General features: G+C 40.3%; 1 protein-coding gene across 4 annotated transcripts in view; it reads right to left on the bottom strand.

Moving 5' to 3' along the window:
* LOC119728667 (kelch-like protein 8) overlaps positions 1-21,474 on the bottom strand; it is a 38,556-nt gene extending 17,082 nt beyond the window's left edge. The window contains exons 1-2 of one of the 4 annotated variants that reach the window (XM_038200976.1): positions 21,449-21,474; positions 1,949-2,720 (exon numbers count right to left, since the gene is read on the bottom strand). In XM_038200976.1, the coding sequence (XP_038056904.1) occupies positions 1,949-2,720; positions 21,449-21,459 (783 nt within the window). In that variant the 5' untranslated portion in view covers positions 21,460-21,474. Of the gene's footprint in view, positions 1-1,948; positions 2,721-4,057; positions 4,432-9,965; positions 10,952-18,647; positions 19,286-21,448 lie in introns of those variants that run through there. The other 3 variants (XM_038200974.1, XM_038200975.1, XM_038200977.1) reach the window with 3 other exon arrangements.
* Between the last annotated feature and the right edge of the window lie 2,157 nt (positions 21,475-23,631).

Below are 23,631 nucleotides of genomic sequence, written 5' to 3' on the forward strand. Positions count from 1 at the left end.
TGAAAGCAGGCGGACAAAGGACGTACGTCTATGGTTAATATGTCGATATGTTAAGTCTAGTTCCATGCCCCAATTTCAAAACTTTTAACAGTTAAAAGCTATTTTGTTTTAACCCTAACTCCCTCTGCATTTTTGCTACGATGCAAACTCAATCCTGCAAAATCCTTCAACTGCCTCCTGTCAAAAGCCTCAATCCTCCAAAATCCTCCGTCATTCCTTGAATGTGGTCCTTGGAGGGATGACCACTGCCTCAATCCTGCAATGATCCTCCAGCAATCACTGTCAATATTGAGGCAGAGCCAGTGACATCCTGGAGCAGTGCGGCTGATTTCAAGTTTAATCTATGACTAAATTTATGCACGGCTGAGCAGAAACAACACAAGGTCCGGCCCAAGACCTTGACACAGTGCATCCTCCAAAATCAGCCACACAATTTTGCCGTATGTAGCCTCAATCCTGCAAAATCCTGCATTTTGCAAGAGGATTTTGGAGCCTTGTGAAGGCTTAGGTTAGTTCCCATCCTGCTAGTGCTACATCTGGCCATTTTTCAAACTAAGTCTTTAGCTCCAGCTTCATGCCCAAACTGCACTGTGCCTGTTATTGATGGAGACGGAACTGGGGCTTGACAAATGGCACATGACAAATATGGGAGGTTTGTCGCTACTCCCCATCTTGCCACTGCAAGCCCCACCCCCTTTTAGGGAGCATGCCTTGTCTGTTCTAAACCTATATATTATGATAAGCAAATGGACGAATGTACACACTCAACCAAAAAAGAAAGTCCCCCCCATTCCAATACTTTTTTTTGTCTATAAACTCAAAAACTACTGAGTACCTCTCGCTCAAATAACAACTAATCAGTACAGAAATTCGATCCTTAGCAATCCAGCCATACTCTTTATTTGGCCCAAAACGAATTTACACAATTTATGACAAATGATACCGAAAACAGTTGCACTTTTCATACGTGCTAGTTGTGGTTCACACTCACTTTGCACGTGTACAAAAGTGCATTTTTTCCCGGTACAATTTGTCATAAATTGCATAATTTTGTACACATTATCACTGTTTTGGGCCAAACAAAGAGTATGGCTGGATTGCTAAGGAATTTCTGTACTGATCAGTCGTAATTTGAGCAAGATGTGCCCAGTAGTTTTTGAGTTAGACAAAAAAGTATTAACGGGGGACTTTCTTTTTGGTTGAGTGCATGAGTAGTATATGAAGCATTGAAGCATGTATTTCTCGCCTGCAAGGCATCTTGTATTCTCATTAAGCACACAAAATGTGCAAACAATTGTCAAGACGGAAATTGGCTCCTGATGATCGTGTACATGTATGAAATTTCACGGTCATGACGAGATATCTAATGCATTCTGAGCATACTAGTCGTCATGCACTCCTGATGGTGTGTGCAAGACTGACGCTGCACACAATATGTGGCGAATTAGACTCGGTCTGCTCCTACCAATTAGTCAATTTAATCAAGGAAAAGTCTTGACATGAGACTCGAGACGCTTGAGGGGTTTTGAGACGGGCGATGGTGAGGGATCTACGCATTGTTGATCACGTCTTTCATGGCTCAGCAAGCAATGCTTTCTTTGTCTTAAAAAGGGAAAAGATTACACTTATTTCTGACATCATTTACTTTTTTGCTTTAAAGGGGCATGTCGTACTGAAATCGCCAACATTTTTATGTTTAAGATTGTACTACCGTAGGACTGGTTAAAAGAAAACCAACCTAACGTCACACTATTCCTGAGAAAAGACCCCAAAAACGGTTGTCTAGCATTAAAACAGTTAAACCAAAAAAATTCTGAATCTCTTTACAAATTTTCCAAAAAGTTAAAAAAGAAACCCTGATTACAAAAAAGAGAGGTCTACGTTCACAAAATCTTCCTTTGCGTTAACCGTGGTTTAAACCTTGGCTATTAGACTTTTTCTAACTTACCGCTGATATCAGCTTGGGCAGATCGGCTTCTCTTTTCGGGAGGTCGTACCGCACCCACTTAAGGACAGCGTTGTAAACCTGCGTCTCGCTCAGAATCCGAATGTCCGAGGATGCGATGATGTCATAGAAATGGGACGCTGTGATGGTGGGGAACTCCTCGCTAGCCAGGACCTCCGGGAAACGGTCGCAGGTGAATGAATCGGCGGCACGGAGCAGCTCGTTCTGCCCGTGGAGTTCAGCGAAGCTCCTCACCCCAAGGCAGTTGGTCGGGTGCAGGTGAGAGGTCATGAAATCGCAGCAGGCCTTGGCAACCATCTCAATTTGAAGCAGTGAGGAAGCACGCAAGAGTTTCTGGACGTTGTCGACCGTCAGCAGCACCTTGGAGGTGTACATGAAGCTGACGAGGGCTTCCATGGACGCCTCGTCGATGTCGTGGATCGGGACGACGTCCTCCCTGCTCTCCCGCATCTCGGAGGTCAGCATGGCTTGGAAGTAAGGACTGCAGCAGGCGAGGACCAAGCGGTGGCACTGCAGCCGGGCCGAACCCACGGCCAGCGTGACGTCGCAGAGCGCCCGACGCTCGTACAAATCCCGGAGGACGTGAAACGAGTCCTGCCAGTGAGTGTGACACTCAAAGGTCAGGGAGGTGATGGGTTCTTGAAACTCCGGGATCTTGTCCCCCATTTTGGTGACGGCGGCGCACTTCTCTGGGGCGTTGTTGTTGATCGTGGTGGTTGTGCCCGAAATCTCAATGATGATTGTTGAGTTGGGCCTGTGAATATTTCCACACACACAAAAAAGAAGAGAATTAACTGGTTATCAAAAAGAGTCGGATCTGCACCGTTGGGATTGGAATGCAACAAGTTGAAAAGAAACGATGAATAGGTAGGCTTAAATGCACCAGGACGGTTTGGGATGAAAAATTCAGTTTATCTGAAATTTATCATGCATGCAACAGGGAACGGGGAAGTTTCAAGCCTCACAACACTTTCCAATTTTTCAATGATTGCATATTTCTGCCCCAGCTTTTGGTACACATCAAAAACAACAACAACAAAGGAAAACAAATCCAAACCTTAACCTTTCCCTTCCTTTAGACTTTCAAACTTAACTGTTGTTACAAGTATTTTTCCACAATAAAAAAAACGTATTCTTACATATACCTGTACAGTACAACAACCGACCTGTATCAATAAAAACCAAATGACCCCAAAAAACAAATATGCTTGGATGACCCTTTCAATCACCAGTGCATTATTTGCCTTCAAGAGTGCAAATTTTATGAAGCGAAAATATATGAAATATACTTTTAAGTACATGTATGTGAAATATAAACTGTACAGTATGCTGCGCAAATAAAGATCAAGTTTGCACAAAGAATGTTTACGGTGTAAATGAACATGTAAACAAAATCTCATTCCAGCTTGATGCTGATACATGTACTTCCTTTATAGCGAAAGTGCTACATGTATGTACATTGTACATACACGTCACCTACATGTACTTTCATAGTCATGCAGGATTACAAAGAAATAAAAAGAAATGAATAATGTCATTTCCTTTCAAAAAGCAAAGTATCAGTGTCCTGTATCCACATGGAACGATACCACATCCTCCTAGCACCACAGGGGAGAAGGATACTATCCAGCCATCCACTGGAAGGGCGGGGCTTGCCAAGTGCCCCCCCTCCCCCACAACAGAAAAAAAAGTGGTTTTCAGTAGATGAATCCTTAAATATTAAATGTCCATGGTAAAAGATGGTATGATACTCTTCTATCCAATACTATACTCTTTTATCCAATACCATTTGAAACACACCGATCAAGTTTACACGAACCAGCTGCAACTGTGTGCGGCGCCCCGAGTCAAAAGTTGCACCCAAAAGCGCGCCATGTTTGCGTGGACAGCGAACCGATCGACGCCAATGGCTCTAGTGACTAGCAATTAAAAACAACTTGTACCGGTATATTGTATAGTTACTTTAGACTAAGTCAAGCAATCTGAAGGCCTTCCGGACAAAGTAAAAAAGTTCAAAAGCGTGATCTCCGCCTCGCCAACTGTTTGTTGTATGTACATGTACGTGTACACAACAAAAGTAAATGCCTTTACCTCATTTTTCAGTGCTGACGACATCCACAATTCCAATACCTCCAATACCAGCATCACATCATCATTGTTCACACATGTTTACAAAGAGTCCACTTAACTGGGCACAGTAACTGACTCCAACTGACAGATCTGCTAGTTGACTGACCACTAGTGACCACTAGTGACCGACAGATACAGGATAGAGTGACCGGCACACAGCCAGTTTGGCCCAATCACTGATGTGCCGACCAGACAATGGACGGTCTCTGAAAGTCCAAGGCAAAATTAGTTCGTGTACCGGCAATGAACTGGCCTGTTCGTCAACCACGAGAAAATTATTGAAGTCAATCATGCGTGCCGCCGACAAGATGATCACTGACTCGAACCAAGCAAACACATCAGAGGGTAGTGTTTCACACGCTATAAAAAAAAACAGCAGGGAAGCTGCATGTACATGTCATCTGTAACGCCAATCTGCTCGGATCCAAAATGCAGGAAACAGATTAAACATGTGTGCTCGCTGTACGCTGGAAAATATCCTAATTCTGACTTCCTGAGAGTACTGTTTAGCAGGGACAGCAATCAAAAACCTGGCTCGGTGCTCTCCTGATGAAGACATCTGTTTCAATGGAGGCGGCGTAATTCACAAAAATATTGAATGCCAATTTCTCTAAATTCACGGTGGGTTAGGCCGGACGGAAATCGAGCGAAAACACAATGGGACATCTATACACATATGTACATGTAGACACAGAAATCTCTATTGTAGAGAGGTATCAATAAACATGCAGACAAAAAAGTTTGATTTGTTGCGCAATGAAAAGTAGTGCCCGAGGCCCACGGGTTCGTTACTAACAGCACGCAAGTCAAAACCAGTTTTGAGGAATTTGGAAATTTTTTTGCATAGGCCCTACCTGTTAATTGTTGCTTTGTGTTTTTGTGGCTTTATTCCCTTCTTAACCACTCCCCCAAATGAACACAAGAAAGAAAAGAGATATTGAAAATGAAATTGCCAACTTGTTCAAAAGTACACCCTCCCCTTCCACACATGTGTATACAATTGTATACAATTGTATCGAAATACTACCTACAATTTATAAACAAAGAACTTCATAGTTAATTGCATGGGGTTTCGGACTTGGATGATTGATATGGAAAATTGCATTACCATCCAAATAATTGGTTTTGATGTCACTTTGACTTCTTAATATCCTTTACACATGTACTGGTACACATGCGGTATTTATTATGTGTACACAGTAACTACACACTGATGTAGTAAATTATGTATTTCATAACCAGATCTTTGTTCATTTGGCTGCATGTTGAAATATCATCATCATTGTAAAATGCTACGATGGGTGGAACTACGGATGTTGGCAATTTGGGATATTTTGTTACGAATAAAGGATTCCTTTCTTTTTTTCACAAAGGTGTTTTTATAATGTAGTTGATGTCCTCTTTCAAGTATTGACGGTAAGTTAAATGTAAATACTCTGACAGATTTTCACTAGTCAACAGCGCGTTCAGAAAATGTGGTTTTATTGGCTTTGCGTGTGATAAAAGCAACGGACATTTTTACATTTTTTTTCTTTAAATTTAATTTTGTTTACCACTCAGCCTACCACTTTGGCACCACCGATTCGACTGATTAATTTTCCACCGATCCACTTACGTCTAGTCCAATCAAGGAATTAAGGTTGACGGCATGGTAGCAGCAAGGTAACAGCGAACAAATGGAACGTGTCGCTGACCATATGTCGTCTATTTTACACAATTTATTCATTCTAATACACCATACATCAAACCAGCTTCTCAATGTTAAAAGCTAGGTAAATGCTTAATGAAATCCCATTTGTCCATCTGGCATGTACATACACCGCCGCACAACCATCACAGAGGACGAATTTATGGTCAGACATCAGACTTTCTACCAAGTGTTTACCATATCCGTCCAAACTAAAAGAGTATGCTCAATCAAATTTGCAGTTTGCACTGTATCTTGCATTCTTTTCTTGACACTCCGCTATGACAGCTGAAATTGACCATGATCGTTCATTTTTGACAAACATTTTTGTGTAAATTCCATTCTCTGATTGTTTGTGTTGCCCAAATGCATCCAAGGGCGTAAATTGGTCCTAAAAAGTGGGGGGGGGGGGGTGCAATACCTTGATCGGAACTAATGCGAGTGACAAGTGAAAAGCAATACGATGTGGGGTCCAGGGCCCAATTTAAGGGCCCAAAAAATGTTGGATTCTAGATGCTCTGTGATGCGATCTGAGGCAATTCCTGAGCACTTTAACCAATTTTTTATGAGCAAAAAATCATTATTTAAACACCATTTTGAGAACCAATCGACATTATGGATCATTTTCGAGTTTGAATCAGCTATTCTGAGCTTTTAAATCAAATATAATAGGCTACAATATTTATTCGGTGACGAAAAAAGTGGGGGGGGGGGACAAACGATATGATATCCACCACTTTAAAAAGTGGGGGGGGGGGACATGGTCACCCCCCCCCCCCCCCCCCCCCCCCCACCGGTTGACGCCCATTAATCATCTCATGTCCCTTTCCCAAACCCCCAAAAATTGATAAAAATCTGAAAGTTTATAAATTTATATATCCACTGCATGGCAAACACTGTTACACAGATGACAATCCTACATTTTACAATTGATAGCAAAGTTTATTGTCCTTTTTTGCGAACGTGATTTTTACACCCAAGTAAAGTTCAAACTCTGCATAGAATATAATACATAATGTACCAATGTACCTGTACATGTGAAAGTGCATAAAATGCAATCAACCAGATCAATGATTTCAATTTGTATTGTTTTGCATACAGGTACGTTATAAATACATGATTATAAAACCGATAATAACCTCGACAGGGAAAGGCAAGTTGTTAAAGAATCATCACTCAAAAGTGCATCGCAAAGGTCCTTGTTAAAGGTGTGAGCACTTTAGTTTTGTGGGGTAAATTCACGGAAATTAAATGTTTACAAACATGACCTCGATGTTGACGTGGGGTTTAAAATCATGAAATGACTGGACAAGTGTGTTTCTGATATGGGGTGGGTCGTAAGGAAATGCCTACATTCTTGAGGATTAGCCATATTGGGGCCATTCAAAGTTTGGGATGATGGCTGGACGCAAATGTCTCTTGCGACCGTGTGAAAATATGCCGGGGTCCATTTCACAAAGTCGCTAAGCTTATTAGACATTTACTAAGCATGAAATTAAATTGCTTTGTACAGTTTAATGCTACATATATAAGCACTGTATGCATTCTGACAAGCTGGTGAGAAGTTCACGAGCTAACTCGTGACTTTTGTTGGCTGGTTGCCATGGTACCGGTAGCAGCGGTATAGTGCCAGTCAGCTCTTATAAGACCCTGGATCATAATGGAATGCGGTTTTGAATGTTTCAGTCCAAGTTCGGCCTGGGGTGAACAAACTTAATATCCAAAACTTGCACGTCCCCAGTTTTGAGGCTGCTGCTGTAAGAAAGTACCTTAACTTCAATCTTTCCTATCTCAACTTTTAGCTGCGGGATAGCAGCTCAACAATTCATCATCTCTCCATTAGTTAGTTAGTTAGTAACAAACATTGACATTGTCTATTGGTCCTCCATAGTTTGACCGACTTCAGCTAAACTTTGTCAAAAGTGTCAGTAGCCCAGCCCCAACATGTCACAAGACCAAACTGGGGTCAAAGGTCATCATGGGGTCACTGGGGTCAAAATTTTGATTGAAACTCAAAACACTACTCCTTCCAGATATTACATGTCACAATTAGTGACTCATGCATGAACACGAATTTGTTGACCCGCAGCTTCTGAGATATTTCCGATAGAGCTCGTTTCAAATGAGAAGTGAGTCTGTAAATCTCTGGACAGTCAGAAATCTCTGGACAGTCAGAAATGTGTTCATAATAATGCCACAAAGGATGCTTTGACGACAAAGCATATTTCAATCGGCTCTATACAAAGAACCTGATCGGTGCCACTGCCATTTTGACTAAGAAAACCCAAGCACTTTGTTTCCCTAAAAAGTTTTCATTATTAGCTCTATGCCAGGACTGGCCAGGGCATATATTTGAATTAAACTTCTAGTAAGCAAAGGGAGTTTAGCAAAACCTTTGTGTTTTATAATTTAAAATCTAAGACAAAAATTCTGCCGGCATTTTCAGAGTTTGATAACCTGGATTGAGCTTCAACTTCTGGCGGTACCTCAAAAGGCAGACACTGCTCATAAAAATGTCAGCCAAAAACCAAGGCCAACAAAATTAAACCTAAAAAAAGACAGAAAAAAAATTAATACGTCAGCAAACGCTGAGACACAGACACGAATAAAACAAGTCAATTTGATTCTACTTATCACTGGAGTTGAACCGTACTTAATGAGGTCCCACATAATTTCATCCTGACCGTCCCAAGGGACCATGTGCACATGTACGCCGGTACCCATGGGTGTCTGGAAACAGTTTGGATCAATTTCCCAGTGACTGTAAACCCCACCCCCCACAAAAAATGCACCAAAAAAAAGGAAAATCAACAAAGTTAAGGGTCCATTACTCCATACCTCCACGTACATGTCCTTGCCCTCATTTATGTGAAGTCCAACCCGATACAGGCAGTTTTAAAAAGTGGGACGAAAGTTGAACTGTACAAAAATAAAAGTTCAGCAATTTTTTTGTTCTTGTTCAACCGGTTTAATGACCAGCTATCAAGAGTGTTGCATTTATGTAAGGGGAAAGGGTGCTTAAATTATTTTAAAAATTATTTTTAAAAAATATATGTTTAATAAACTTTAAATTTTTAAATAACACATGAACTTTTCAAGTAAGTTCCTGATCAAAAATAATATCTTGACTGAGTTGCTAGAAAAACAGAGAACCTTCCTCCACCCCATGCTTCCCCAAAAGATGGTTTAGCAGAAAATTAAACTAGACCAAAAAAGGTAGCAAAAGATATTTATGCACGGAGCCCATAATGGAGATGCAAATTCAGAGTGTGCAGCCACAAACAAGGTACCAGTATTATTGAGATGAAGGATCATAAAAGTAAGTCATCTGATGAGTTGCTGACTTAAACTTCAAGCCTTCTTGATTGGAACATGGAGGTAGAATTAGAACTCCATGATTGGAATATCAATTCTAGGAGATTAGCCTGTAATACTCCCCAGGGATGTTGTACTCAGGAATCTTCCCAATGGCACATTCGTTGGCCTCTGGCTTTTGAGAGGGCACTTAAAAATTTTGTAAAATAGCCAAAATTCTTTGAAATGTCCCAACCCAGAGAAATTTGAAGGTTTAAGAATTAATCACATCGTATACTTTCCACAGACATTGAGAGACAGCATGTTTTGAGAAATTTTTTTTGGTAAACACATGAACACTGAGCAGCCATCCCATCCACAACCCCCCCCCCAAAAAAAACCTCCCCTCCCCCACCCTCATGCTATGGTTAAATACAAACATACACTGTACATGTACACGTATAGTAAGTTAACTTCTCCTTGGAGATGGTCCATGAGCCATGCAATGCAAAGTCTGATTTCTGCAGATTATAAGACCACAGAAATGTTACCTGGGTGAAGCATGGAGGAAGGAATATTGGTCAAGTCTATCCTCCGTATAAAAATGTAGACCATTCTTTTCTCCAAGTCTTCATGTTACAGACATATGTTGCTAAATTAATTTCTAGAAAACCTGCATCATGAGAACGCATAAATTCTTTCTTTTCCCTCTTGATATTTTCATTTTTGATAAATGCTTACACTGATGCTACTTCTGTTCCCTGCCAATTTTCTGTGTATTTTACAGCGTAAAATAACTGCATATCAAACTGAAGTCCCGAGAGATCTGAACTAGTCAAGCCTAAAAACAAAAATGGAAAAATATCAAACGAAGGAAAAATAACTTACCTTCGCCCTGAAGAGCGACACCGTACAGCAGGCATGGTGGCGACTGCTGACAGAAGTTGGATAGAAACTGGAGTTGACAGTCTTTTGCCCACAGTCATGAGAATCTCAGCATTTGGCAGAGAGTGAGTTTGACAAGAATTGGTGGGGTTGATTTGGGTTGCTGGAAATCAGCCAGGACAGAAAAATTAGGTATTCAAGCTTAAAAAAATGCAGAAGGAAGATTTCTGTATTTATTTATAACCGTCTTGCAATGTCAAACTGTTGGTGTCATAAGTTTGCAGTATCCTACTATGCACTGATTGCAGAGCACTCTGTGTAACACATCTAGGTGTGGGTCTTGGGAGTTTTAATCTGGCTATCATCCGATTCCAGGAGTGTTTGAGCAAGCAATGCCTTCAATGAATCCAGGTCCTCTTTGGTTCACTGCTTGTTCAACCCTCCTTCAGTTGATTCTTGTCAATCCCACGGATGGCTCATCAAAGGAGGAGGAACTGCACACATCATTGTGTATTGACTTTTTGTGGCCAACTGTTTATCTGTAAACAGTAGTGCGATGTTCACTGGAGCGAAGAGATACCAGTAGTGTCAGTCAAGCAGGCAGGGGAGATATCATCCACTGACCACTGGACATCTGATAAAAATAAATATTCATGCAAGAGGGACCTAATCCTGCTTCTAAATCCAGAGGATAAACAGAGAAAGCTTGGAGTCCATTCACAGTTGTACACATCAGCAGGATTGCTTTGTTGTCACTGAGCTTCGGTGAGATGAGCAGAATGCCTGCAGGTTTTTGACCAGAGGGTGTGGATTTCACTGAGTTTCAGGCAGTTGCTGATGAAACTTGGAAGAAGCTTGAGCACATACAAAGCTGCCTTTGGATTCTTCACGAGAAGCAGGCTCTTCAATCTCCAATCCCGAATCAAAAACGATGAACGATTCAACTACCAGAGTACACAAGTTCAACACCTCACCATATCCACACAAATGGCCCGTTGAATAAACTCGAACAGACCACAAAGGCTTAACACATGACACAGGATGTCCAGTTTTAACAGGAGGAAACCTCTAGTTTATCTGTAAGTGCTAGCAGCAAGTGCCCATATCAAATTGCTCTGGACCTCCCCGGAACTCAAGTTAAAAAAAAACTCAAGTTAAAAAACCCTAAGTGGTAGATTTCACAACTAAAGTATCTCTTACCATGGGCAAGGGCAGGGCTTTCAAATTAATTTTGGATGGGATACCAGGGTAAGTGCATCTTTGACTGAAAAAAGCTCCTCTCTATGGGACCCCTTATGTAAACAGGGGTGTATTATCTCACTACCTGAGGCAAGTTGCAGAAAACCTTGACTTGAGCATGACCATACACAAAGTAGATAGTGCACCCGCATTCAAGTCATTTTTGTGGACCTAGAAGTCTTAACAAAGCTATGTGCAGTTGACCATTCCATCTGATAACTGCAGCTTGAAATAACAGCGGATAAGCCATAAGGAAACATGCGAGATGCTAAAACAACTTCTCAGATAGGATAAGGACTGGATGATGATGATAGTTGGCTTGTTAGCCACACATTTGATACTCTGCCATTTCCATTCACTCCTTGATGGCTACATGTATGGAGTATGAAGTCAATTTCCTCAATGCACTGCCAACACAAACTCAAATGTTGTTGCGCAAAATAGGCCAAATTATATACCATGCATTTATCATGCACAAAAACCTGGAATTAGGCTGAAAGTCATTCCAGAGAACTTGGCAAACTCACTCAAATAGTTGCAAGAAAAAAAAACTACAGAAAGCGCAAGAAAAACACTTTTGAAAAAATGTGATGTGTTCATTCTCTCAAGTCAGACTGTCCAATGAAAAGCGAAGACAGAACTTCAAAGTCATAACTCAAGGTATCCGTAGGGTAGGTTAATCCACAGATTCCACTGCGATGATCATCAAATTCTGGCCGCTCATGAAGAAGTTGCCGTGATTAACCAATCGACAGAACCCTCATGAAAACAATTTTCAATCGTCAATTGAAGCTTTTTATAATACTACAACAACAAAGCTACAAAGCCCACTGAATAAAAGACACAATAGAATTTACTTTGAAACTAAAGTCCTAAACCAAATTTCCTTCCTTCCTGAAAGGGAAGGCTAAGATAAGAAATATTAATTTCATAAAAAAAAGACATTGGCTGAACTCTTTTCATGATCGTTAAACTAACTTAACACAGGAAATTCCTGCTTTGAGTTGCGTGCCAACTGTCCGAGTGTCAGGGTTACACCAGTGTCAAGCTATGGGTTGAATATTAAAGAGGCTTTTATTATGGATTTTATTTTATCCAAGATTCGTCATTACAGCATTTCATTATTAAGTGATCTAAATTAGGGTTATAACTTCATTAACAAACCTAGTGCCCCGGGACTATACCTCGCTAAATCCAACAGAGTCCAACGGTTACTCATATGAGTTTCCTGCTCAATCCAACACAGTCCCACACAACCCAACTTGCCAAGGTGTTGGGTACCTGAAAATATTAAAATGACTGGCATGCTCAATCCAACAGAATCCAACTACATGTATGCCTTATTTTTCTGTTTCCTGCTGGATCCAACAGAGTCCAACTTGGCATATTTAACGGAATTCGACTCTGACTGTTTTCAGTTGCCTGCTGAATTCAACAGATTTGAACACACAAGGTGCTTACTGCTCAATCCAACAGGATCCAACGGAAAAACAGTAGGATCCTGTTGGATTGAGCAGGGTTACGACAAGGGCGGATCCTGAACACATTTTCTTTTTGGGGGGGGGCAAAGTTTTTTTGGTGGGACCCCAAAAAGTGGGTCCAAAAAATTACGGGGCCTGCTTAACTAAGGGCCCCAAAATATTTTGAGATTTCGATGCTCTGTGGTGCGATCTGAGGAAATTTCTGACCACTTTGATATTTTTTTGAGGAAACGATGGTGGTGTACTACGCAGTGCATGCCTTTATCGCGACATCACTCAAAAAAAACAAACAAGGGGTTCTTTTTGGGGGGGGGGGGGGGAGGGGCCATGGCCCCCGTTAGGACTTCAGCTATGTAATTAATCATGTGTACTGCTACAATGTACAAAATTTTGTACGTGTACACGTGTCAAAGAAACTCAGTCAGTGACTGCTACTGGCTCTTAATACCACACCAATGAGGGCGCTCTGTAATCTGGCAATGAGAAATCATGTGGGAGCTCATGCTTTAAGCTGGATCATTCTCTAAAGTACATGTGTGCAGGGTTTGCATTTTTTGGCATTGGGTGAACACAAAGAAGTATGCGTAGCATATCGGTACATTGTTTGGGTGTTTGCATTGTGAGGAACACACCCTAATGTGCTATCATTGTCCCTGTCTGAAAGCAACTTTTTGGCACAAATTGAGTGGGTAAAAGTTATGTATACATACAATGTACATGTAGTATGCATACATGTACATTGTACATGTAGTATACGTGTACGGTACATGTACATAAAGTTACAATGTACAGTACACATGTACCGGGATACATGAAAATTCATAAAACCTTAAAAGCTCATGGTGTATGGAAACAAGGTTTTTTGCAATCAACTATCAAAGAACATTTCAGTCAGAAAGAAAACAGACAGATTTATAGCAATTTGTAATTAATAGGGCCTACCATATACATTTTGCCTCCATTTACAAATATTTCAAAAACATCTTTCTGAATTGTTACAAACAATTTCTTTAAAGAATAAAGTAGACCTATTTAATTTATTTTGTTTACTTTTTTTTTTTTTTCAAAATTAAAATGTGGTACTGGTAGAACGGGGGAGCTTCGTTTTGGTCAATTTTCTTGGTACACCTAGATTGACCGACTGACCACCAAGTGACATGTATAGAATCTCCTGCCAGAAAACCCCAAAACAAACACATTTGGGATCATATTTCTGATAAACCCCGAACATCAAGTTTGTTTCCACACTGCTACAACATATTACATAGTACCAGTAATCACACAACAATCATAGCGGTACCGGTAGCTCAGAAATGATAACTTACCTTTTCTTGCATGTACAATTCATCTTGATAATTTCATGCAAAAGACTTGATAATTTCATGCAAAAGGAATTTACGGGGACAATGTTAAACTGTCCAGTTGAAACTCCTGCAGTACCAGTACATGTACCGTATACTAGGCATACATGTACATTTTTATCCTTTATATATCTGTATTTTATATTTACGCCATTGTTTTCAACACTACAGAAAGAAAAAAAAAGCGGTGTTCCTTGATATCACTTTCATAAACTAATGCAACTGGCCTCCCATCTGATTTGGCTCGTTAATTTTTACAGCGATGACTAAGCAATCATACACACTTACACATTGTTTCTGAATCCAAACTTGGATGAATATATCATCGTATTTTGGCACATTGCTCTTTTTGGCATAATAATTTCTACTCCCTAGGATTAAGACATGGTGTACATTTTTATAAGTGATGTCACATGACCTGTACAGTAGTTTAGGCTATGCATGGTGTCGCCAGGACTGTCTAGAGGGGGGCAAAGCTCTCGAAATCCTGGTACATGTACTTTCTCAGGAACATTCTCAATTTATCATTTTTTCGGGGGTGGGCAGGGGACATTTGCCCACTAGAGAGTACATGTATCATGCATGACTAGAGAGTAAATGTATCATATTTCCCGTTCACACAATTCAGAGAAACGGGTGATGGCTGTTGTTCTGCTTGAATTCCTTTCAATTTTTATTATAGAAACAGAATAAATGATACTTTAAAAAAATACTTTAAATGGCAATTGAACACATGCGACGCATGTTACTGTGCTTTGCGACCCAGATTCAATGACCCGCACTGTCATTTGCATAACAATGAGACTTGCGATTCAACGTCCTTGTAGTTGTACAAAAATAACTTCACCCTCGACTCCAAGAGTAATTATGAAAAATTACAAGGCAGATACTGGCAATGCACTTTTTGGTTCACGGCAAATGAACGTACCGAGTTTATTTATAAATGCGACTCACATTCTGAACTAAAAGTACAAATACTTTTCACACACCATGCATCAGGCATGCTCGTGTCTAGTTCTTGTTTGGAACTCAAACAATTGAAGGATTTCACTCATTTTCTGAAAAGTAGGCCTATTAAACCACTTCACATGAAAACAATAATGTTTGATTCAAAGTGAGTATTTTCTTTGTATGGCATTTAAATGTCACCCTCTTCCACAAAGCTGATGCAACTCACTCCATAAAATATGTCATGCCTTGTTTACATGATGTGAAAGTTTTGTTTAATTCCACTGGTAAACAACAGAGTAATTTAGGATCAAAAGTAGCACATTGTGTTTTACACTTAGCATACAATTCATGTACAAGGTGGAAATTCTTGCAGTAATGAGTCTAATAATAAGCAAACAGTCCAAATCACTTGTTGTGAATTTGTTATGATCATGGTGGTAGAATTAAGAATCGCAGCTGTGCAAATTCCAACAAGTCGCCTGCTACTTGACAAAACAGGAGCAGACGCCAGCTGGTGTGTGACCCAGACTCACCCAGTCAAATAAACACAGGCGCACAGCTTGACGTCGGACTGATTGATTGACACCAGACTAAAAAAAAAAAGGTTTCCAATTCCCACTACAGAATTCATTGATTAGCACCAATCAGGAGAAATAAGGTGTTGGGTTTCACTGGAAACAGTACTAATCAGGTGTAAGCAGTGGGGGTGTTAGGATGCAAGCAAGGGGTGATAACCATTTCCTGTTACTCATTAAATTTTGTCCTGATGTGACCCTCATGTTCCTGTGTGTGCTTTTATTTTCTTAACGCTTCCTGCTTTAGTTTAGGTTCACAAATGATGAGCCTTTACCACTTCCTTCCAAGCTCAGGAGCATGGTTAACACATCACTTGGAAGTGTAATGAGGCTGATGAGCTAATAATGTTGATTTACAACACTAACCACTCCATTGTTTACCCAAAAATAAAGTTTATCAAAAACTACAAAAAAGTATACAATACATTTGAACATGTCATGCATGTAGAACTACAATGGACAATGCCAACTTGAAAGTGAGAATTTGGCAAGGAGCTTGATCAGAATGGAAAGATTTCCATATACGAAGTTCACTAATTTTCCTCTGTATTGACTAACAAGCCCCCAGATAGCAATTTCATGTCATCAAAGTCAATTTGAGCAGTGAGAAAATACAAGCATTTTCTTAGAAAACACTTAGAATTTTTTCAGTCCAATCTTATAGGGTTTGTACACAGGGTGTTGAGGGAAGTTGAGTGAACTTCGTATGGAAATCTTTCCATCAGAACTAATGCAAGCGCAAACATTTTTGGTTTCTAGACACTCTGTGGTGCATTTTGTGGCAATTTCTGACCACTAAACACATTTTTTTGGAGCAAAAGATCTTTGGCATGGTAGTCAAACATTTAACTGATCGAGCAATCTGGTTGGTATAGCCAGGGCAGCTATAAAATAAATATAAATTTGTGATGTTGTTTCACTGCAATGCCGTAACCCGCAACAACAGAAAATGAAAATCGTGTTAGTGCTATATTGTAATGATGTATGGCTCTGTATTGTCTTGATTTAAAAAAAAAATAATTCTCTAGCCTCTGTGTACAAAAACTAAATGGGTGGTATGATTATTAATAATAATAATAAACCACTTCAGAGTTACTACTGTGGTAACCAAATCCACATTTTGCAATTTTCATCGAATCAAAAAGAAAATCTATGGAAACTTTTGTTCGCACAAAAGTTGGAGCATACAAAACAACTAAAACCATGGTGCCAAAACTTGAAAGTTTACATTTACTTCAAAACAAGATCTTTTGGTAATCCTTACTTTTAGGACACCTCTATTTTGTACGAGTTCTGTTCAAAACTGACTTTTGCAGATGACTGTCCAGTACCAAAGTGACTTTTGCAGGCTAAAGAAGTCTTTTTTCTTCAGACAAACTCATGTTAGTTATAATTTTGAAAGCACTTTCAAAGAAAATGTGACTTTCCTACCTTTTTTTGCAGTTGGCCATCTTGCTTTTTAAATTTATTTTCTGTTTTTCATCGTCGTCTTTAACCCCTCATAAATCAAAACCCTGCCCTCTTTCTACAAAATCAAACCTGCTGATATTCAAGAGGTGTCATTGCCAAATGTTCAAATGTGTCAATAAATATCAGAATGTCACTTTTGAGTGTCATTTAGTCAGCCGTTTTGGTGAGTCTTTTAACCTTATAATATAGGAAAGGGGTCCTAAAAGTAAGGATTACCGATCTTTTCTTTGATTTCGTTGGTACCCCACTATGATTTTGCACGTGTATAGCAAACTGTTTATCCACAAAAGTAAATCGTTAAAACTTGATGTGCACATGTGCAGAAGTAACTCAAAAGAGAGTAGCTTATTATTTTCATTAAAATTAATTTGTACGTGTGTGGATTTTCAATAAAAATAGGGATTGCTTCTCAATAAAACTAGTTTTATTACACCTTTTTCTCCACATATTTGCAATGAATGACCATCACTAGGGAGTAGGATGGAACGCCGTATTATCGCGGTACTTATCACGTTTCTCGTTCGGAATAGAGATTGCCCACTAACCTTCCAGAATTGTCCTGTCTTATGAGTAGTATAACTCTTCCTTTTTAAATTAATATAAAAAAAACTGACGAGTGGTGTGGTTTATTCCGTGTACGATGCCTGTGAAAATAGACATGCTCGGAGTGTGCGAACAGAGGTGGACTCCCTATTATCGCGGTATGCGGGAAGTGGTTTTTATAATGATCTCAACTTTTTTGTTCATAGTTTATGTTTGACCAAAACACCCCCTGAATAAAGTCTGATATTTTCCCTGTAACGTTCAAGTTGATTAAAGACAAAATGTCTGCAGGATGATTTCTTAAGACCCTGCCCTTCCCCGAAAGGAGAACACAAATCCCTGAGGCAAGTCTACTGAACGGCGATTGAGGGCGCCATTCACTTTACACGGTGTGCCGTTTTATTTTCGCTAACGCGCGGTGCTTATTTTGATCCCGTAAAAGTTGTTACGATTTCGCGCTGCAAATATCGTCGTTCGACTTCATTTTACATTTGCAGCTGAAGAATGGGAACCAGACAATGGAACTTTCATGGACAGAGCGCAATCAAAGATTTATGTTAAAATATAAACGGTACCTTTTAGCAGACACGGTGAGGGACAATTTTGCAAGTTTTGGAAAACGTTAATATTTATTAAAATCGTTAAAAGTCCCGAAAGACACAACATTTTTAATCGTCCTTTTTATAAAACTCGGTAGAAAATCCTTGATGACTGGTGAACTGGATGAAAATCGCCACTTGAAGGAGTTTTGACACTGTAAAAAGAGAAATTTCCCATGCCGCGATAATAGGGATGCCGCTATAATAGGGAGTCCGACTATACGGTTAGTTAATAATATATGTAGTGGAAACAAAATAATACGTGAAGACACTGTGAACCTGTGATGTGAGTGACACTTATGAACAAAATGGCGAACGAATGTCACTCAACATCAATACGATTTTTAAACAATAATTTTAAGCTAACAACACTGTATAATTGACAACACCATACACATTCAAACAACACTTTACATAAACTAGTAATGCAGAAAGTTAGGGGCAAAATTGGTTGGCGAAAGCTTACCTACGAAGGGGAAATCCACCGTCGTTAACGTGGTTGACGTTCCGCAGTTGGTAGTCGGCATGATAACACTGCGAGCCGCGCAATGTATAGGAAAGCTGCCTTAGCTTCTTCATAAAATCCTTCATGCTTGAACTCTCCTCTGTCGTCGCTTACGACCAGAAGTTGTTTACGCGCCTGAAAAGTTCCGACAAGTGTCACATTAAACTTATTTCTCCTCGAAATGTTCTTGTCGTCGGCAACTCGGCCGTTTTTATACTGTTTATTGACGGAAGAAAATGTGTCAAATTTGCAAAACAGTGAACGAGCTGGACCGGTGACCACTTTTTTATTAGCAGCTAGGGGGTTTCGTCACGGACGTAAACATTCCAATCCTGTCGTCGCTTGAAGGCGCTGTTGCTTTTAAATCCCCAACATCAATAAGCATTCCACGGGCCTACTTCCTTACACTTCCTCTCATGTTTGACTGCCACGGGCGAAGTTTATAGTTTTAGGGCAGAATTTGACTCCTCATGTTCCTAATGCTCTGACGTTGGTATCCACGCAGACGTTTGTTGAGTAACTTCTGGTCTTGCACTCTCTAGTTGTTGCCCGGCTCAGCCGGCGACAAGTTGTTGTCTGCAGCTTGGAGCCGATTATAATAATCCCAAAGTAAACTTTTCGAGAGTTTTTATCCCGGCATCATATCAAGGCCGGCCATTGTCGTGCCATAATGTCCCCCTTCATGGTGTGTTTCCACACGTGTCGCAAGGCGTGACAAGTACGGTGGTTCCACATCGAAGGAGACGAGGTCGCATGAGGTCAGACGTACAGACAGCCCACCAACTACTAGTCCCAAATTTACCCTAGCCCCTATTCTCAGGCTACCCTATAACTTTCACTGTCAGTGGTAAAGCTCGAGACTTGCGTGAAAAGGAGTTTATGAAATGAATATTTCCTTAAACATTGAAAATGTTCCATACTTTTCCGGACAACTGAGTTGCTGTTGCTGTGATGTCATTCCAGGAAGACATTGTTAATTTTTTTGTGTTTTCCCTTCAAATTGTGAACCAAAAAATGATTTTGTTCACTGAAAACATTTGTGAGAAATGTACATTGCATGAGCACTTTAATCAACCATAGACCCGCTACTTGTACTTGGAGGAAGGTATTAATGAACTTATTTTATTTTGTTCGAAAGGTTGCACCTTGCGAGCTCGAGCAGTGACAGTCTCGCCAAAGTACGGCGGGTTTTGCCGCTTGATTTTTAGCCAAGAAAAACACGGCTGGCATATTTTTATGTGGAAGTTTGGTAGAACCACATGGAGACTTTTTTTATAGCTCCGTGGTAGAACCACTGGCTTTCGTGCCTATACGTGTCAAGCAACAACAAAAAGAAGCTCAATATCCTTAAAAAAAATCTACAGGAATAAATTAAATTTCAAAGAACTTTTAAATCTGGTCGACCTGGCTCGATGATTACTATACACGGAGATATTTTTTTTATCCATGCCGGTTAATAAATTGACAAGTTCCATTCGTTTTATATTTGTGTACATTTATTTGTGAACTGACATTTTCCTACGGAAGTGGTTCAAGGATTTCAATTTTATAGCTTTTTCCGGCAAATGTGAGCATGATCCGATTAGTACCATACCAATCCACAGGTTATGCCACCGCTGGGAGATCGAACGAGTGCTCAACTGCACGTGGTGCGGAAGCAATATGGTAACTTTTCTCACAAAGGAGGAACCTTTGACGAGTTAGTTTGAATAGTTTCCAAGAGTTGGCCAGGCTTTTCCTCAACTGATAAAAATCTTCTTCCGAAAACAGAAAAAGATCGTCGTGAGAGTAATAAAACGTGTTATATATCCTCCATTTTATTTCAGAATGATGCAATTAAGTTGGATTTCCGGGAAACTATACCTCATGCTGTGTTGGCATGCTTCCCAATATCCCCCCCCCCAAAAAAGAGAAGTCGTCGGAAGAATAAAAACCCAACATTTTATGTTTGCATTTCCGTGTTTTGTTCCTTGTCCTGGATCATGATTAATCGACTACGATTTAATCAAGCCAAGGGGAATTTAAAGACAGTGACCACTAAAAATGAAAGGTTTCAAATACAAATTTAATTTGTATGCGCCGATACGATTTTCTAATATGCTTCCTTATAAGCCGATCACACACATACATTTACACGCGGCATTCTTTTTTAAGTTAAAAAGTTGTTGTTGCATAATTAAATAATTATTACTACGTACGTCGCAAGAGGGCGGTATATAAGCAAAGTGATCGAAGCTAGCGCCAGCCAATCACGTAGAGATAAAGTTACAAGCGTCAAAGGCATCAACTAAGCCTTCGGAAATTGTAAATTAACCCCAAAATAAACTTACATGTATTAGTAAATCAAATAATGAGGAGTGAAATGCATTCATTACGGGTGGAAATGTCCGCCTGTGTATTTATATTGTATAAATTAGGAGAGATCATGCAGTCACGTGCCGCGCCCCGCTTTTTCGATCAGATTAAGTCAAAGGTGCTTTTTATCATTCAAAAATGGCGTTTTGTCGCCGTCATCGTCATTTTACCCCAATTTCCCGTAAAAAAACAAAACCCTGTCCTCTATCTAAGACATACCTACATGTTCTTAATGTCGCCAACAAGTTTGCTAAGTCAAATAAATTAGAAGTGAATTTTGCTGTGAACTGTGACCGTAACCACGACTCGCCAAACTAAGGCTAGCAATACTTCAGCTTCAATCGTCAAAAGAAAAAATTGACCGACACTCGACAGTCCTTGCATAGAAAAGAACATTTCGTACTTACCAACCATTCATGTCTTTGTGTCAGCTGGCTCCAGTCCTTGGACGAACATTCATCATTGCATTTAAGACTGCAACTTGTCGGGTGATTCCTGTCAAACAATTTTAAAATTTACCGCCTAAAATGAGCAGCGACTACGACCACCACGTGCAGCGTCAGCTGACAAGTGAGGGCGCTATTGCCAGTCTGCTGATGCATCACGTGTGATGCTTTGTTTGTAAACACAAGACACGTGCTCGAAGGACAGTTCGACACGTTCACTGCTAAAAAAATCTTCCAAACAAGTAAGTAATTACAGTAATTTATCGATCCGATGTTAACTTAATGATACATTCCATTTAATGTTTGGAATCGTTGTTAGCAGTCATCAGGGAAATAATGTTGCCTCCTGACATGACACCACTTTCTTCATCATATTTCATATCACTTCTCAGACCCTGTACTCCGGTGCTCTATTCCCAAGTGATGTCTATTTCAATGAAAAGATCACAAGACTCGGCTCACCACTGATCATTTATCGGTCTACGAACTGATAAATACTCATTAAATACAATGAAACATGGACGGTTTCCCACCTCCGTGAATGAACAAGAACTTGCAAAGGAAAACATACAAAATTTGCCATCACTTGTTTGAAGCAACAAACAGCTCAAAATTGAAAGAAGGGTGCTGAACAACTTACCTGATCAGCTCAGGTTCAGCTGTATATTATGAGAAAAACAACATTCTAGGATCTCCCTTTCAAATCAAAAGTTGCTGAATCATGTTTTGAATTGGGCCTGAATTCAGCGTCCGAGACACGTTCTCACTGAGCTGATTGCAGCTACGCAATGTCGCGCACTGATCTGAAGAATTATAGCAACCGCGCGCATGTGCGTCGTGTCATCGCTTTCGAACGCTTTGCCAATAAAAAAAAACGAACTAATAACGGAAACTTACAACGATGCGTCTTTAGACGATGCGTCTTTAGACGCATCGTTGGAAAGGCCTTCTTTTGTTGATTTTTTCATGACAGCATGCCAGAAAGAATAACTTCACAGGGAGTTTAGTTCCCTTACTATCTTCCAACCAAGTATGTTTGCCTACAATAATTACGTCAGTTACTTTGGATAGCTGCAAATGATGGACTGTACACTTAAATTGCCAAAATCCACCCTGTCCTCTTTCATTCTAAATTATTAGAATGGTCCGCCCCCCCTCCCCAGGATTTACACCCTTGCCCACCTTAAATTGCCAAAATCCACCCTGTCAATCTGACCCCTTTCATTCAAAAATATTAGAATGGTCCTTCCCCCCCCCCCCTCGACCCCCAGGATTTACGCCCTTGCCGCCTTAAATTGCCAAAATCCACCCTGTCAATCTGACCCCTTTCCTTCAAAAATATTAGAATGGTCCTCCCCCCCCCTCAGGATTTACGCCCTTGCCACCTTAAATTGCCAAAATCCACCCTGTCAATCTGACCCCTTTCATTCAAAAATATTAGAATGGTCCTTCCCCCCCCCCCCCCCGACCCCCAGGATTTACGCCCTTGCCGCCTTAAATTGCCAAAATCCAGTACCCTGTCAATCTGACCCCTTTCATTCAGATATATTAGAATGGTCCTCCCCCCCCCCCCCGACCCCCAGGATTTACGCCCTTGCTCACCTTAAATTGCCAAAATCCACCCTGTCAATCTGACCCCTTTCATTCACAAATATTAGAATGGTCCTCCCTCCCCCCCCCCCCAGGATATATGCCCTTGCCCACCTTAAATTGTCAAAATCCACCCTGTCAATCTGACCCCTTTCATTCAAAAATATTAGAATGGTCCTTCCCCCCCCCCCCCCAGGTTTATGCCCTTGCCGCCTTAAATTGCCAAAATCCACCCTATCAATCTGACCCCTTTCATTCAAAAATATAAGCCTCTTTATTGGCTTTGTTGAAAGTTGTTTGACTACTAGTACCGATATCCGATTGTTACAAATTGTTGTCAAAATTGCGCTTGCCGCTTGGATGAACACAGTGTATGAGCTTTTGGGTTGAACCTCAGGGCCATGTCAGATAGAATTTCTGAAAAGAAAGTGAAGCGGAAAGTCCCCAACTAAAAACTCTGTTGGCGAAAATATAACTCTATGGATGGACAAGCTGGAGTCTGTTCAGATATGCATAAATGCCACAATGCCAGTAGATTAACTCAATGTAACAGC

The sequence above is a fragment of the Patiria miniata genome, unplaced genomic scaffold (genome assembly GCF_015706575.1).
Source record: "Patiria miniata isolate m_02_andy unplaced genomic scaffold, ASM1570657v1 HiC_scaffold_20, whole genome shotgun sequence".
Lineage (NCBI taxonomy): Eukaryota > Metazoa > Echinodermata > Asteroidea > Valvatida > Asterinidae > Patiria > Patiria miniata.